Source organism: Rhincodon typus, chromosome 5 (assembly GCF_021869965.1).
Source record: "Rhincodon typus isolate 14 chromosome 5, sRhiTyp1.1, whole genome shotgun sequence".
In the NCBI taxonomy this organism is placed as follows: domain Eukaryota; kingdom Metazoa; phylum Chordata; class Chondrichthyes; order Orectolobiformes; family Rhincodontidae; genus Rhincodon; species Rhincodon typus.
Window position 1 is genome coordinate 86,458,404 of NC_063336.1, and position 18,858 is coordinate 86,477,261.

At 37.9% G+C, this 18,858-nt stretch overlaps 1 protein-coding gene across 1 annotated transcript in view; it reads right to left on the reverse strand.

Annotated features, from left to right (window-relative positions):
- Positions 1 to 3,989: 3,989 nt before the first annotated feature.
- Positions 3,990 to 18,858, reverse strand: part of LOC109917628 (signal-induced proliferation-associated 1-like protein 2) — a 401,246-nt gene continuing 386,377 nt past the window's right edge. The window contains exons 17-19 of the mRNA XM_048597090.1: positions 13,657 to 13,876; positions 4,648 to 4,779; positions 3,990 to 4,069 (exon numbers count right to left, since the gene is read on the reverse strand). Of these exons, the coding sequence (XP_048453047.1) occupies positions 3,990 to 4,069; positions 4,648 to 4,779; positions 13,657 to 13,876 (432 nt within the window). The remainder of the gene's footprint in view (positions 4,070 to 4,647; positions 4,780 to 13,656; positions 13,877 to 18,858) is intronic.

Below are 18,858 nucleotides of genomic sequence, written 5' to 3' on the forward strand. Positions count from 1 at the left end.
AGAATCCCTACAGTGTGCAAACAGAGCCTTCAGCCCAACCAAGTCCACACCGACTCTCAGAGCATCCCACCCAGACTCATCCTCCTATAACCCACCTAATCTACACGTCCCTGAACACTATGGGCAATTTAGCATGGCCAATCCACCTAGCCTGCACATCTTTGGACTGTGGGAGGAAACCGGAGCACCCAGAGGAAACCCACGCAGACACGGGGAGAATGTGCGAACTTCACACAGACAGTTGCCTGAGGGTGGAATCGAACCTAGGTCGTTGGTGCTGTGAGGCAGCAATGCCACTCCTATCCAGATTGAACTCCATTTGCCATTTTTCAGCCCATTGACCCATTTGATCAAGATCCTTTTGTAATCTTAGAAAATCCTCTTCACTGTCAACTATGCCACCAATTTTGGTGCTGTCTGCAAACTTACTAACCATGCCTTCTATATTCTCATCCAAATTGCAAAAATAAGAGAGCCCAGAATCAATCCCTACGGAACACTGCTGGTGACAGGCCTCCAGTCCGAAAAGCAAACCTCCACCATTACTCTCTTTTTCCTGCCATTAAGCCAATTATGTATCCAGTTAGCAAGCTCATCCTGAATCCCACGTGACCTAACCTAACTAATTAGCCTACCATGCATAAATTTGATGAAGACTTTACTAACATCCTAGTAAACAACATCTACTGCTTTGCCCACATCAATCCTTTTGATAACTTTCTCAAAAAAATCAACCAAGTTTATGAGACACAATTTTCCTCACACAAAACCATGCTGACTATCCATAATCAATTTTTGCCTCTCTAAATGTCCATAAAACCTATCTTTTAAAAGCACCTCCGACAATTTACCCACAACTGAAGTCAGACTCACAGGTCTATAGTTCCCCGGTTTCTTAACCTTTCTTAAACAAAGGTACAACTTTAGCCACCCTCTAGTCATCAGGCACCTCACTCGTAGTTATGGATGACGCAAATATTTATGCAAGTGGTCTTGCAATTTCGTCCCTTACATCCCACAACTTTCTGGGATACATTAGATCAGGTCCCAGAGATTTATCCACCTTTATATTCTCTAAGATCTCCTGAAACTCCTCTTCTGTAATGTGAATTGTTTTTAAAATATCAAAATTTATTTCTCTGCATTCTCTGGCCTCCACTTCTTTCTCCACAGTAAAAACTGATGTGAAATATTCATTTAGTATCTCTCCCATCTTCTGGGGTTCAACACAAAGACAACCTCTTTGATCTTTAAGGGGCCCTACCCTCTCTCCAGTTACCCTCTTGCTCTGACTATGTTCGTAGAATATTTTTGGATTATCCTTCACCTTATCTGCCAACGCTATCTCATATCCTCTTTGTCGTCCTGATTTCTCTCTTATGAATGCCCCTATACTCTTTATATTGATTAAGAGATTCAATTGAACCAAGTTGTCTATATCCAAAATAAGATGAGAGCCTCAATATCTTTATTCAACCATTGTTCCTTAATTTTACCAGCCTATTCTTCACTCTAACAGGAATATAATGCCTCTGAACTCTTGTCAACGCACTCATGAAAGCCTTCCACTTGTCAGACAATCCTTTACTTGTTAACAGTCTACTCCAATCAACTTTTGAAAGTTCTCGTCTCAAAAGATTAAAATTTGCCTTACTGCAATGAAACTTTTATGGAAGGCTTATCCTTTTCCAAAACCATTTTGAAACTAATAGAATTATGATCACTAGACCCAAATGTTCCCACACTTACTTCAGTCACCTGCCCTGCCTTATTGCCCAAAAGGAGGTCTAGTTTTGCTCCTTCTCTATTAGGAATATTTACATATTAATAAGGAAAATTTTCTTGAACGCATTTGATAAATTCTTCACCATCCAAACCTTTAACACTGTGGTAGTCCCAGTCAAAGCTTGGAAAATTAAAATACCCATATTACAACCTTATTATGCTTACATATATCTGAGATCTCCCTACATATTTGTTTCTCAATTTCCCTCTGACTATTGGGGTGTCTATCGTAAAATCTCACCAATGTGATATTTCCTTTCTTTTTTCTAATTTCAATCCATAAATTTTCACTGGATGATTTTTCAGAAATATCTTCTTTAGTTACAGCAATAATGTATTCTTTAATCAAAAATGCCACTCCCATTCCTGTCTTGCCTCCTTTCCTATAGCATTTACAACCCGGAACACAGAGCTGCCAGTCCTGTCCATCTCTCAGCCAAGTTTCTGTAATAGTTATGGCGTCCCAATCCCTTGTTTTTATTCATGCCTTGAATTCATCAGCCTTATCTTTAAGACCTCCTGCATTGAAATAAATACACTTTAGTTCTTTGTTGCTTAATTTCACTTGTTGAGTTATTCATTTAACTTACATAACCTATTTTAGATTCCTCCCTTGAGAATTACACTGCATTGTCCTTTAGCTATAACCATTGGACAGTGTAACCCTTCACTGAGTCAGGCACATGAGAGTTAGCCTGCCAATCCTCCAGGATTGTCCTGGAACCTACCAGAATTTAAGATGACTGGTTTGAACACTACTGTGGGAAACACAAAGAGAAGAAAAAACAAAGAACAATACAGCAGAGGAACAGGCCCTTTGATCCTCCAAGTCTGTGCTTACACATTTTGCCCTTCCGTACTAAAACTGTCTTCACCTGCAAGATCCATATCCCTCTATTCCCTTCTTATTCATGTATTGTCCAGGTGTTTCTGGAATGTTGCTATTGTGTCTGCTTCCACCACCATCTCTGGCAGCGTGTTCCGGGCACTCACTACACTTTGCATGAAAAATATGCCTTGCACTCTCTTTTAAACATCCTCCCCACTCCACACCTTCAACCTGTGTCCCCTCGTAAATGACCCCTCCACACTGGGAAAAAGCCTCATACTTTCCACTCTATCCATGCTACTCAAAGTATAATGTCTATCAGGTCGCCCCTCAACCTTCTGCATTCCAGTGAAAACAAACCCAGTCTATCCAACCTTTTGTCATAGCTAAAATACCCCATACCAAACAACATCCTGGTAAACCTTTTCTGTACCCTGTCCAAAGCATCCATATCCTTCTGGTATTGTGGTGACCAGAGTTGTACGCGATATTCCAAGTGTGGCCTAACTAAGGTTCTGTAAGGTTGCAGCATAACTTGTCTATGTTTCTACTCAATGCCCCTTCCAATGGAGGCAAGTATTCCAAAGGCCTTTTTTACTACCTTATCTACCTGCACTGCTGCCTTCAGTGATCTGTAGACCTGCACACCCAGATCTCTCTGCATATGAATATTCCTAAGGGTTCTGCTATTCACTGTATAATTTTCACCTGTACTTGACTTTCCAAAATGTATCACCTCATATTTGTCCCGATTAAACTCCACCTGCTATTTTTCTGCCCATGACTCCAACCAGTCTATATCCTGCTGTATGCTCTGACAATCCTCCTCACAATCTGCAACTCCACTAATCTTTGTGTTGTCCGCAAGCTTACTAATTAGACCAGCCAAATTTTCCTCCAAATTATTTATGCAGACCATGATCAGCAATGGTCCCAGCAATGTTCCCTGTGGAACACCACTAGTCACAGCCCTCCATACCGAAAAGCATCCTTCCACCACAACCCTCTGCCTCCTGTGACTAAGCCAGTTCTGTATCCATCTTGCCAGGTCACCCCAATACCATGTGACTTCACTTTTTGTACCAGTCTACCATGAGGGACCTTGTCAAAAGCTTTACCAAAGTCCATGTAGACAGCATCAACCATCTTTGTCACTTCCTCAAAAAACTTGATCAAGTTAGTGAGGCAAGACCTCTCCTGCACAAAACCATGCTATCGCTAATAAGAAAAAAAGAGTAAAGGTACTGAAAAGTATTTTTCTTTATTTTCTTAGATCATTTTTAATTTAATATTTATAGAAGCATTGAATATTACTAAAAGTTGTTTGAGTTGGTCTGGTTTGAGATCTTGTGACACGCAATCAAAGTTGGCAACTCTAATGAGAAATGCTGGAAGAGATGGCTTTCTCCTGATGGTCCATTAACATAGCTTCAAATTTCTTTACGCAAAGATGCACTGAAGGGCAAAATGGAAAATTACATTAGGGAGAAAGGAATAGGAGATAACAATGATAGAGTTTGATGAAGCAAGTTTTGGGATGGGTTAACAATGAAAGAGGAGATTTGTATAGGGCAAATGAGCCAACATAAATCATCTGTGCCAAATGGCCTCTTTCTGGGTTGTTCTCTTTACAATGTCATGAGAACGGAATTCAAACTGAAGACCTTTATTTGAGACTTGTATACTATAGAAAACCACAGGCTTCTACCTTGAAATGCTTTTAATTATTTCACATTTGAAATCTGTTTTACATGGCTTCTCACGTTCTAACTCAACCTTTTAATTTAAAAGCTGTGACAATGTATTGCAAAAACGTGCTGTCTAAATCGGAGTCTGTATTCATGGAAATGTGAGCAATTTATACATCATCCAAAAACACTTTCCAATCAAGACTTTATATCCTTTTGTGCAAAGTTCACCCACCACTCTTTTCTAAATTAACAAATCCATTTAGGTTAGTATTCATGCTGTTCAGGTGCTAAATCTGAGATATGGTTGTTTCTACAAAGGTTACGGATAGCTTTTCTCTTTACCTTCAAATGCTCGTGCAGCATCTACAAGGTTCGACCAGTCTAATCCAGAAGCAGTATCTGGAAGAGGCATCAAGCCAGGATCTGTAAACCTCGACTTATCCACTAAAGATCCATCAGAGAACCAGAATTCAGCTGTGAAGAAAAAAGATTTATTCTGTTATAATATGCTTAAAATTTGAACTTTTATATTTTCAAGATTTTAATTACCACTGAGATTTGATTTTTTATTTAAAACAGGCACATATCTTGACCAGTGATAAACTGTGCTGCCCAAGACTGTACTACTTCCACAATTCTGTTTGAACAGTGTTCATATCGCAATTTGTTTTATTGTATGTTTCAGGCAAATGTCACTACTCATTCATAACCTATCATTTTAAATAAAGTTGATTTTTTTTATTAATAAAAATCTAAGTGCCCCTATATGCAACAAAACTCTATGGCTCAGCATGGTTGACTCTTTACTCATCTTTGAAGTGACCTAAGCAAGCTACTCAGAAGACTCTCCAAAACTTTCTCAGGGAAATCATATATGTTTTGTTAGAGATGCCCAAATTTCTAGAATGAAAAAAGAAGTATACAAGCAGGAGCTTGTTATAAAATGCAGCATTATTGATAGTGGAAATATCAATGCTACTGTCATGCTTTGAGATTTGGCCTGGAAAGAATATCATATTTTACTGTGAAATCATACTTGATGGTGTGGATTTTAATTTCATTGAAAAATATTAGGACAAGGGGCACTGGACACTGAATTACTTGCTCTCAACGGAACAAAAGACACCTAGATGATTGGCCACATTAGTTTGAGCCAATTCTTGGAAACGCATTTTTGTGGATTATGAGAATTGAAAAAAAGACGGTCTGGACCATTCCTGGGTTACAAAATATTTAACAGGTGACTTTTTGGAATACAATAGTCAATGTGGGAAAAAAAAACTGGGGTTTGTACAATGTTTACAAAGAGCCAAATGACTTTTGAGAAGGGTTTTTGAGATAAGAGATTGTTTTATGACTTCAATTGCTAGACAAACAGGTTGAGGTTTGGAAGGAGTCTAGTGCTGAAGGATGTCTAGCAGCAGCATCCAGACAGAAATGGCATGTGTTTTGCCATAGACTTGGAAGCTGTGGGCAGTTGGAATAAGCTGGTAGGAAGGAACATATTTCCCCTTTCTGTATGTGAGCAACAATATAATCGTAGATGAAAACCAGCTGAAGAAATATCTGTGAAGTATCACTTGAGAATCAGAGAAAGCTCCAGGAATCAATATCTCTCATCTCCTCAAGCTCTGAAAGCTTAAGTCTTAATTCAATCATAAGACCTACATCTAGCTATCAACTGAGGATCTTTGATCAGTGCAACAAATAGCAATATGAATGCTTGACAAGTAGCGAAGAAATCTGTGAGAAGTGATCTAATTCTACTCTTCTAGAATGAACTCTTCATCAGCACAGGTTTTCACTAATTTTTTTCCCTCATTGATGCTCTAGTTTTCCACATATCATTGCTGTGAACAGTTCTGTTGTATTGTCTTGCCCGTCTGTCTGACAGTGTGCAAGTGTTTAGGAGAAAGGGAATATAGCTTAGTCCTGCTGTGTAGCTTAGTTGATTATCAGTCTGTCCATGTGTTTAAATCACAGCTTTCTTCTAATAAACAAGTTATTTTATGAGTTTACTGAGGAAATGTATTCAAAATCTCTTTTGTTCTGGATAGCAGTGTTAGCAATAATAACAAATTGATGATTTTCGTGATTATATAAACACTTACACTTTTGGTACTGCTCGTGGAGAAGTGGGTTGCATTTTCAGTGCACTCTTTCTATCACAGTCATAACATAATGCAGAAGTCATTGACATATTCTAGGTTTTCCTACTGATGCTTGCATGTATACTGCAAGAATTGCTTTAATTCCTTATTTGTTTGGACCTGTGAGTACGTGGACAATAAGGTGTATTACCAGGTAAATTGTAGCTGGTTTGACTTGCAGTTCAACTGCAAAATCCTTGGATATAAAGATGGGGATGGATTTGAGATCCATCTTTCTCCTTCTTGCCTAGAAGCTAAGAAGAAAGGAACAATGTGTCGTCTAAAGACACAGACTAATCAGAATTGGTAACATGATCAGGCACTAAGGAAAAGAAATGTCATCTAAAGCTCATTTTTGACCATTTTTAGAAATCAAAGGTGATAAGAGGGCATTTACAAAACAAATGAACAATAAACAAAGAGCATTACAAAATGGATTGAAATTCATTGATGGAGATAATGATTCTGATGAAAACTCTAGCCATAATTTAAAATCCTGTATGAAAAGATTAAACTTGTACAGACACTCCATAAGTTGAGGATATGCATATAGAGGCATTCTTTATGTCATTTGAAAAAGCAAACAAGAAAAGTGGTCTATGGAACACTGAACAATACAAATGCAGAGCAGGTTAACAGGTACAGAACATGAGATTTATACACGACTGTCAGAAGAGATTTCAATGGACGATGATATAGTCGAAAATGCTTTCTGAGTGCATCTCGATTGGTTTCTGAATCATGCAAGTAAAAATTTTGAATTTAAGGAAACAGTCTGGAGTTAAGCAAGTCTGCAGAATCAGCCCATATTGAGGCTGAGGGTGACAACTTGTCATCACTGCTATCTAGAACATTGGAAAATGGAATTCTGATGAGGAAATGGACTCATCCTCAGATCTCAGACGAGAGTGGTTACTTATTCTTTGGATGGTGGTGCTGCCCATCTCCCAAGGACATATAAGAATATGGAAAACTTGAGACCTGATAAACAGGCATTTTTACTGCCCAAGTCTTCATAAGAACGCACTGCAGTTCTGTAAATCATGTCATATGTGTTGGGCAGGGGTAAAAACTCAATGTTTAATCAATATTTAACCTTTTTTTGCTGCTGCATGGACCTCTGAGGTCAACTAACGTGTGCAGAGCCTCCCAGCAGCAGCATGGCTCCAGAGTTTAGATAAAAACTGCATGTATTCAAACCAGCACCTTTAATGTCCATACCCAGTTTTGAAGAGCCAATCAGTAGTGTTAGTAGGTTCTGTAGAATAATTGTCAAAAACAAAAACTAGACGTGAGTATGAATGCAATTTTTCTATGTTTTGTTCTGTATGCGTTGTTTTACAGTGTAATGAAATACTTCTGGAAATGGCGCTTTGAGTCTCAAGGGTGGAGGTATATTTGGAACACATATTTATAGATTATGAGAATTTGGAAACTTGAATATTGGACTATTTCTGGTTTGCAAAGGATTTACTATGTAACTTTTTGGAACACAAAAAGTCAAATGAACTGGGGATTATTTACTATTTACCGAAAGCCAAGTGACTTGGGGGAAAACCTTTTAAAGGACAGATAAGAATGATTTATGACCTTAACAGTGAGACAAACAAATTGTGTTTTGGAAGGGGCCTTGTTTTGAAGAATGGCTAGCAACAACTTCTGAACTGAGGTGGTACTTGCATTGCTGTAGACTTTGAAGCTGTGGGCAGTGGAATAAACTGGTAAGAGGAAAAATATCGCTCCTTTTCTCACAGTAATAGTATAACTCTTGATGAAAACCAGTTGAAGAAATATCTCAGTGAAGTATTTCTTGAGAACCAGAGAAAACTCCTGGAATCAGTATCTCTTATTTCCTCAAACTCTGAAAGCCAAAGTGTTAATTCAGTCATAAGACCCAAGTCTAACTGACTTGCTGCATGAACTGAATCTCTTCCATTGCTCTGCAACTGACAGCAAAGTAATCTCATTGACAAGAAACAAAGGGATTGGTTGCAAAGTCACCTCATTCTACCCTTTTAGTTTGAACTCTTGATCAACTGGAATTTTCCTATTTTTCTGCTCATAATTGCTCTGTAAAGCTCTGTTGTTCCGTGCTGTCTGTCTGCGAGAGTGTGTATGTTTGAGATTAATGGGATATAGTTTAGGTTTGCCTGTATAGTAGCTTAGTTGATGACCAGCCTGGCCACACTTAAACCAAAGTTTGTTTCTAATAAACAAGTTTTTGAGTTTACTGAGGAAACCTAGTGAAAGTCTTTTCTATTCTACATAGCAGTGATAAAGAGTAACAAATAGATTTGTTTTGTGATTAAACATTTACAATTTTAGTACAGCTTTTGGAGAAGCAGGACTTAATTTTTAGTGCATTACTTCTGTTAGAGTTGTAACATGATGCCAGATCACTGATATATTCCAAATTCATTCATGTCTCCATTTGGATCTGTCTGAAAAAGGACCATAGCCGGATGAATGGTAGTTGGTTTGATTTGTAGTTCAACTGCTCTATTCTTGGGGATAAAGACTGGGGTGGGGGCTTGAGATCAAGCCTTTCCCTTCGTGTCTAACAAAGAAAGAAACAAACAGTACATGGTCCTAAGACACCGGCTCATCAGAATTAGTAACAACAACAGACACTAAGAAAAGATGACTGCCATCTTAAGTTCACTATTCACCAAAGTTTCAAAGAAGTTCATGGTTATATGAGGGTGTTTATGGCACTAATAAGCATTACAGGTTGAGGATTCTAGAATAGCGGGCATAGTCTGAGAACTAATTAGGGCTAGACAATTCAGGGGAAATGTTAGGATGTACTTCTATACACAAAGGGTGGTAGATGTTTGGAACTCTCTTTCACAAATGGCAGTGGATACAGGGTCAGTTGTTAATTTTAAATCTGAGATAGATAATACTTTTGCTTAGCCAAAGTTTAAAGGATATGGGCCAAAGGCAGGTATATAGAGTTAACCCACAGATCAGCCATGTTGGAACAGGTTCGAGGGGCTGAATGGCCTATTTCTATTCTTAGGTTCTTAAAATAATGCGACATTTGTTGTAATCATCACTCTGTTCATTTACAGTGCAGCAGAAATAAATGACTCCGTAAAGAGTTTTCAGTTTTTTAATTGACAGGAGAAGTAGAGGGTTGGCCACATGTGAGGTTATCTTATTCAGTTTATGCAATCAGGGGTTTCCATTGTTAACCCTTCTATTTACACTATTATACAACAAAATATTGGACAGTAATGCTAAATTCTTACTGTAGAACTGGGGTCACAGTTTAAGGTACAGGGTAGGCCATTTAGGACTGAGATGAGGAAAAATTTCTTCACCCAGACAGTGGTAAGCCGGTGGAATTCTCTGCCACAAAAGTGATTAAGGTCAAAACATTGAATGTTTTCAAGAAGGAGATAGACATACTTCTTAGGGATAAAAGGCTCAAAGGGTATGGGGAGAAAGTGGGAACAGGGTACTGAATTGATTGATCAGTCATGATTATATTTAATGGCAGAGCAGGCTTGAGGAGCCAGTCCTGATTCTATTTTCTGTGCATCTATTTTGTAAGGAATATGGGATCCAGTAGCGGAGGGACTTTTTAAAAGAATTCTCAGGATATGGGCATCACTGGCATGGGCAGTATTTATTGCCTTTCCCTAGATCCCCAAGAGTCGTCTTAAATAGTTGAGTCCATACTGTGAAGGTGCTAATTCTTTGTAATGGTTTTGACACAATGGTGTGCCTTGCAGAGAGAATTTAAAGGGCAACTCAGAGCCAAGAATATTATTACCAAACTTTCAGTTCAACTTCTCAAATGCTATGATGGGATTTGAACTAGTGTTCTCTGGATCAGTCCTAGATTCTGGATTACTTGTTCAGGAGCATTATCATAACCATTGATAATGAATAAAAGAAATACCTTGTGCAAATTTACAATTTGTTTCTATTTACCATATGAGATAATATGGAGTTTGGATCATGATTCTTTCAATCCAAGCCATACCTGGAAAAAGAGACAAAGCTAACAAAAAGAGTTAAGCTTTCTTCTTTATAATGTATGTCATAACACATCTGGAGGTTAATTTTTAAAAAAAAACCCTATCTATACCAGTATCATGTGTATAGCTCTATTGTGTAGTACTTTATTATATGTCTTTTGGAAATCAATTTCCTGGTTTCCCTTTTACCTCCTATAACCTCAAAATCCTCTAATAAAATTGTCAAACATAATTTCCCTTTCATAAAACTTTTTTGATCTTGTCCTAATTTTCTAAGTGCATTGTTAAGATTTTCTTAATTGGTGATTGCAGCACTTTCCGAATGACTGATGACAAGCTAACTGGAATAAATTCTGTTTTCTCTCTTCGTCCTTTCTTGAATAGCAAAATTTCATTTGCAACTTTACTATCTGCTGGATTCGCCAGAACATTTTTGATCTCAGCATAGAGTCATCAAGTCATGGAGTTGTTCAGCACGGAACCAACCTGTCCATGGTGACCAGATATCCCAAATTAATCTAGTCCCATTTGCCAGCATTTGGCTCATATCACGCTAAATCCCTCCTATTCATATACCCATTCAGATGCCTTTTAAATGTTAAAGTTTATCAGCCTCCAATACTTCCCCTAGCAGCTCATTCAATACTCACACCACCCTTTGCATGAAAATGTTGCCCCTTAGGTCCCTTTTAAATTTTCCTCCCCTCATCTTAAACCTATGCCCTCTGGTCTTGGACTCCCCTAGCTTGGGAAAATACTTTGGCAATTTACCATATCCATACCCCTCATGATTTTATAAACCTCTATAAAGTCACAACTCAGCCTCTGGTGCTTCAGGGAAAAAAACCCCAGCCTATGCAGCCTTTCCCGATAGCTCAAACCCTCCAAGCACAGCAAAATCTTTGTAAATCTTTTCTGCACCCTTTCAAATTTAACAATATCTTTGCTGTAGCAGGGAGACTAGAACTGAATGCAGTTTTCCAAAAGTGGCCCAACCAATGTCCTGTACAGCTGCACCACGACATCCCAACTCCTACACTCAATGCAGTGACCAATAAAGGCACGTGTACCAAACGACTTCTTCAGTACCCTGCATACCTGCGATTCACATTTAAGGAACTGTGAACTTGCATTCCAAGGTCTCTTTGTTCAGCAACACTCTCCAAGACCCTACCATTAAGTGTGTAAGTCCTGCCTTACCAAAATGCAAAAACTCACATTTATCTAAATTAAACTCCATCTGCCACTCCTCAGACCATCTGATAACAGTCCCGTTGCACTCAGAGATAACCTTCTTCACTGTCCACTACAATACCGATTTTGGCGTCATCTGCAAACTTACTAATCATTCCTCCTACATTCAAATCAAATCATTTATATAAATCAACTATCTCTTTTAGAATTCTAGAGTGTAGACCATCAGGACCTGGGGATATATTGGATTTTAATCCCTTAACTTTTTGTAAATTTTTTTATCTGCTGATAACTACCTTACGTTCCTCAATCTTTTCAGACCTAATGGTTATCCTCAATTTATGTTTTGTAATTTGTGTTTTGACTTTTTAATGTTTCTGCTCCTTGCCCACTCCCCATTACAACTTCTCCTGCATCTGTATCTACGGGACTAATGTTTGCTTTTACAATACATAAGAAGCAAGCGTGAAACTGAAAATATTTTTTACAGAACTGACTTGTTGACTGTCGTTTTATTTTTTTCCCTTTTTAATCACTATTTTGGAGGCCTTCTGCTCGCTTCTATAATGTCTGCTAATTTTCAGTCTAACTGCTATTCTTTGCCACATTACAAGCCACTTACTTTAACTTAATGCTATCCTTAGCTTCCTTGTTAACCTGAGAATCATAGAATCCATACAGTGCAGAAAGAAGCCCATCGAGTCTGCATCAATCTTCCGAAGAGCATCCCACACAGACTCAGCCCCCTACTTTATCCCCAAATTGCCACATTTACCATGGCTAATCCACCTAGCCTACACATCCGTGGACACTCCCAGCTCTTGTGACAATACAGAAGGAGTCCAGACCAAATATAGTCTTCAGGTGAAGTATTGTTAGAGAATCAGAACTGGCATAATTTGATCCCTATTTTGAAAGGCTGAACAAAAGATTGAAACTTTCGAACGAAACTTCCCATCAGTGATGGTGTTCCAGTGTCATCACTGAATAAAAGAATTAATTAAACCTGGCAAATTTAAGTTGGCAGTTCACATAATAAATTTATATATAGAAATTTATCATATAATTGTAAAAAATAAGGGCAGATAAAATATATTTAAATGTACTTCATGCTACCATTATTTTCATTCCAGCAATCTAATGTGGTGCATCTAATGTGCCTCTATTGGTGCTATTTTGTTCTCGAAAGTTTGATGCTAATTGAATAAATGTGTCATTTTTGGAATCTAAGTCAGTGAAGACCAGATTATGTCCTAAGAAAATAATGTGGAAAATAACAAATAGTGTTATTTCCTCTTCGTTACTTACCAAATGATCCCTTATAGTTGGGACCGAAGCTAGCTTTGCTATACACTATGCTTGGATTTATTATACCAGGCTTTTCATAAAACAACTGTATTTTAAATATTTAGTCCAGAATGATGAAAGGCATTGATTTAACTATATCGATCACAACGTGAATTAGAACAAGATGGTTTCGGCATACTGGTGTATTTCTCCACTTTTTGTGCAATTTAGATGTTTGCCAAAATGAATTGCTGGATACTGTGAATCACACTGCACCAGAGAAAACTGTTAGGCAACAAATATTTGAAAAATAGAAATACATTCTTTCCTTTCAACTGTTACAAATTTCAGATCTATTCTGAAATGAGTTGAAACACTGTTCAAACTCTCAAGCAGATCTGAGAAACAGAAGGCTCCAAGTAAAGACAAGGAGTGCTTGGAAATAAAAGATCCACTTATCCCATTAGAAATCATTTGAAACTTGCCCAAAGCTCACAATAAAATGCACATTTCTCGCTCTTCACAAGTTAACACTCTTGGATGTTTGCTCTTTGTGTTTTCAAATGCCTGGGAGTCCCTGCATTAACTACAGTAAATTTAGTTTAATTACCGTTTTGATGAGTACGCATCCATGAGAAAATGGCCAACTGACAATTTCACAGCAGGGTAAACATTATTATACACATTATATTTTGTGATGAGCAGACTGAGAAATATTGCTGTTCACTCACTTCGTAGGCCAGTGGAGCAGGGGCTGAGTGAGGCACGTGGGGGTAGAGTACAGTGGTATGGTGGAGTGGTGCTAAACAAGATGTCATTTGGCAGTGCCTGTTCAAGCACTGAACTTCGGGAGCTGTTGTACGAAGAGCCTCGCCGATTACTGCAAATGCTTTCATCAGAGAGCGTGCGATACAAAGACTTCCTTGGTGATAAATTCCCAGAAACAGAAATCTGCGCAATATGGGAAAAGAGAAGACAGCAGCATTAAACACAACCTACACATTCAAATTGAATGTTGCAAAACAATGGCATCCAAATATAGGTTTGGAGTGTCAAAACAGTCCTGCATAATTTTGATTATTTTAAACGTTATTTCGTACAAAATCCTACAATGTCGTATAGTAGACCTGATGCTGGATTCTTCATTGATTAATTTTACGGTAAGTGCCAACTTAAGGGTATGGTTTGCCCAAGTTAAGGATCAGCTTATCTCACTCTCGTCTTAGAAGCAGAAGGCTTTTGGTTCTGGGCCCACTTTAGAGCCAGGAATATGTAATTCAAGCTAATTCCTATTGCCATCCTGAATTGTGAGCCTGTGGAATAATGTGTTACTAGAATTCGATTCTGTTTCAGTCACTATGTCAACACTTAAGGATGGGATAGAAATGTGATGGAAGGAGAATAAAGGGATGTGGAAACAGGGCACCTTCATCTAATTAGGACTTTTGATGTGGAGAATAACATCAGCATGGTCTGACTCTGTACTGTAATTGCTATGTCATTCTATACATCAGGCATTAAAGTTGGTGAGGAATCTGGATGCTGCACTTACCAGTTAAGCCACCAGCAACTGTTCATGACATTGGACTGAAAGCAAAGCTGATATATTGTTTTTAATACAAATACATTTATCTATCTACTGTAGTTAACATTTACAAGGTGGGCATTTTAAGCATATACAGAACCATGAGGAATGTTGAGTTTACTCCCCTTTCCCACAACATTTTGGCACTGTACTCATTTAACAATTAATTAATCTTTAAAATTTTCAATCTTTTGACAAAGATAGTCTTCCTGAAATGTTAACTTTGTTTCATACTCCACAGATATTGCCTGACTTCCTCAATGTTTCCAAAATTTTCAGTTCTCATTTCGTTTTCTGCTTATTGGGTTAAGCCTTTCCCAAAACTTCCAGAAGTTTACAGGTTAATGACAACCAGCAAAATTCACTTTCTAGGTATCCTATGGTGGCTGTACATAGCATGCACATAATGCAGCACATCACTTAAATAGAACTGTCAGCCTTGAAGCTCCTTTGCGATATACTAAGAACATAGTAATCTCTGATGACATCAAAAATTTGGAGGGGGATGGAGTGGAGTGGTGAAGAAAGGTGGTTGATGTGTGCCAATTGACAAACTAACCGCATATCCTGAGAAATGCTCAGCATAATATCTTATAGCAGGTTTTGAGAACATAATTATACATTACACATTTAGTGAAATCTTAGTAAAAATCAAATAAGACTTTTAAAGTCTACTGACAGTGATGGCTCCCAGGAAAATATGAGGGCAGCAGTTGTGGCAGTATTTATTAAAGATCATCCTTTGCCCTACTTGATCTTAATATAAAATGACTTTATTTTAATATAATGCCTTTCAACATTGATTAACAGAATGTGATGTGCAGCCTTATTTCGATAACAAAGCAAAGATTTTGGAGCAGAAAGTAAAGCTGCACTAGTGCAGGCTGATGGCAATTCTAAACATTCTCATTTTCTGCCTCTATCTCCTGGCGGGATCTAATCTTTCCTCCTCAGGAGCCAAGTGGGTTCTCTCATTAACAAACAATTATTTTTCACATTTTTGTCACTCGTTAATGAAATCTGTACTTCAGTGAAGCTCTTGTCTTCTTCTCCCAGTCTGCTAGCACCAGCTTCCTCTGTTGGCTCCATCAGCTGACAAAGACTCATTCCCAACCACCAGCAGAAGAAAGTAGTAAGAGGGAGCATTTGCTCTTTTGTGACATCAAGCGGTTTGGCAACCTCTGCCTAGATACAAATGTTTTTTCCCCTAAATGACTGGATGGCACAGTGACTCAGTGGTTAACGCTGCTGCCTCACAGTACCAGGGACCAGGTTCGATTCCAGCCTTGGGTGACTGTCTGTGTGGAGTTTGCTCTTTCTTCCCATGGCTGCCTGGGTTTCCTCTGGTGTTCCGGTTTCCTCCCACGGTCCAAAAATGTGCAGGTCAGGTGGATTGGCCTTGCTAAATTACCGATAGTGTACAGGGATGCGTAGGTTAAGTGGATCAGCCATGGGAAATGCAGGGTTACAGGGATAGGGTAGGAAGTGGGATGCTCTTCGGAGGTTTGGATGTGGTCTCATTGGTCTAAATTGCCTGCTTCCGAAGGGATTCTATGATATGATATGACTCTGTGCTCCACATCTTTGCCTTTGAACATAGCATTGCACAGATAGTTGGCATCTGAGACCAGGACCTCCCATGCAAAGCAGCTCAATGGCTTGCATCTTCACAAAGCCAGATTGAATAGCTGTTCGAATCTTTACTGGCTGCTGAGACCTTCTTATTTTATTCTGTCCATGAATGTTTTGAGAATTTAACACATTGCTATTGTGTATAAGTCTTGCTGACATATCAGAGTTATAAAGTAGATATCTATTTATAAAGGAAAGTCAATTTTACTTTGTATTAATGGCTGGATATTTCTTCCAATGTGAGCATATCTAACACACAGAGTAACTTGGAAAAATTCAGCACAAGACCCGGGTTATGTCGGACAACTGCAACATTGGAAACTGGTTGGTAATTAAATGAGAATTGAGAAAGTCACAAAGTTTGCTGCCTTTCTTTTATAATCTGTGAGTCCCATTGAGTGTCAATGGAGCTCACAGTACAATTCAAGTTTAGAGACCATGTCGTGTGACAATGCAGCCGTAGACCTGAAGTCTGAATCAAAAAATCACTTGAGTCCCACATGGACAGATTGGATGACTTATTACAAGAAGTTTATCATGGAATCTACTCTTTATTAGGAGTTTCTTTTAACTGGCAACAGAAAAGTGATCACACTTCAAAGTCAGAATTATCAAAAGGTGTTCATGCTGTGGTTTTAGGTAATTGAGAATCTGGATACAACATAATGCTGTGGGTGAATAAACTGTAAGTCAATACACATTATAGCACAGGAGGATATTTAACTAGTTACCCAAATTACCAACTCCAATCCCATTTAAGGCTCTTTCCCAGTATTTCTTTTATATTTAAAAATAATTATTCAATTAGAACCTCTGCAGCCATATGGTAAAACTGTCCAAATACGAATAGGGAAAGGAATGTTTCCCAAGTTGCCCTTTTGTTGTGTTACTGATAACAGTTTGGTTCTCCTGTTATCAATTTGTTAACCAGGAAACACTAACTTTCACCTATATCTGCTTAAGACCTTTCACAATTTTGAGCATGGCTATTAGACTTTCATCACCTCCCCCAATCCTGTAAAAACTAAGTACAATAATAATGTAACCACAATTATTCACTGTATTTAGGGATAATTTTGAAGTTAATATTCAAGGCATAACTTTCTCACAAAAATCCAAATTAAAACATTGACTAAGTGGAAAAATATTAATGGTAGGATTCAGCTCAGAAACAAGATTTTATTTGTTCCAATCATGTGAAAACATTTATTTCACAAGCTCACTTTCCTACACTATACGCAAGTTAGAGTTGGGGGCATGATTTATTTTTAAAGTTAAACTGCTTAATGTCTTTAGAACAGGTATGTATTAATGGCTGTGTATTAAAAGTCTTTCTATATTTTATTCTGTTCTGAATTCCCCCTCCCATTTCCTAAAACTCACTTCCTCAATACTGGTCTCTTGAACAACATCCAGTTGATAATTCTTCATTTGCAAGTCAGAACAATAAATTCCATCAGGCTGTCCAGCTATGTAAACAGAAGAACAAACAAACTTGCATTTATATAGTCAATCCTGGTCAATAAAATACCTCACGTGTTTTATTAAGTTAAATGAAATACAAAATATAAGCCGTTGCTGAGGGGAAAGGTGTGACACTTTTATAATGTAGAAATGTGGTAGTTAAATTCATGTGCAAAAATGCTCCACAACCAACAAAAAGAAATGACCAGATCATCTATTAAATGGATGCAGACTGAGGATTACACATTTCTTTTTCTCCTTAACACCAAGTTATTAGCTTAGACGACAAAACACTTAGTCAAACAGTAGGTTTTAAGGAATTAATGTGAAGTAGAGAGGTGGAAAGCTACAGAAGGGTATTCCAGAGCTCAGTATTTAAGCAGTGTAAGACACAGTCACCAATATTGATGAGTAAAATCTGACTTCCTCAAAACACTAAAGTTAGGTGAGCACAGATAGCACAAATGGTTAAGGGAATAAAGGAAATCACAAAGATAGGGAAGGATAAGATCTTGTAGAGAATCAAAAAAAAATTTAAAAATTTAAGAGTGAAGACATTAGCTCCCAGCTAAGCATTGTAGGTCAGTAAGCACAGGGACTATAAATGAATAGGATTTTGTGTGCTTTAAGACATGGACAATTGAATTTAGGATGACCTCAATTTACATTTGTCCTGCTGAATAACACTTTTCCTGAGTGCCTAATTGAATATTTATTTAATGCTTCTTGTTAGCTTTTACTTGTTCAGTGAACAAGCTGTCTGTCGTGTATCTGCTTTATATCAACTTTTTCAAACATATATGGATTCAGAGTAATACACACAGAATCATACACATGTAGTGGGTAAGATGGATGAAATAACCAGCTTGTCACCTTGTGCAAGTTCTCTAAAATAGCATCTTTATTGCTGCTTCTGAGTTTAGGCTAAAAGAAAGAATAACAGAACGATCACGGGCATGACCTCGTAAAAATATATTAACTAAACATTTGAAATTTCTCCAGATTTGGAAAGAGAAAGAAGGAACAAACTTATATTTAGATAGCATCTTTCACAACCTTTGGACATTACAAAATCAATACTACACAGAAAGAGGCCATTCGATTCATCAAGCCTGCACTGGTTCCGTTTTCTAGTGCCAATCTCCTGCCTTTTCCCTACATCCCTGCACACTATTTATATCCAAATAATCACTTGATACTTACTTGAACGCCTCAATTGAACCTGCCTCCATTATTTTTCCAGACAGTGCAT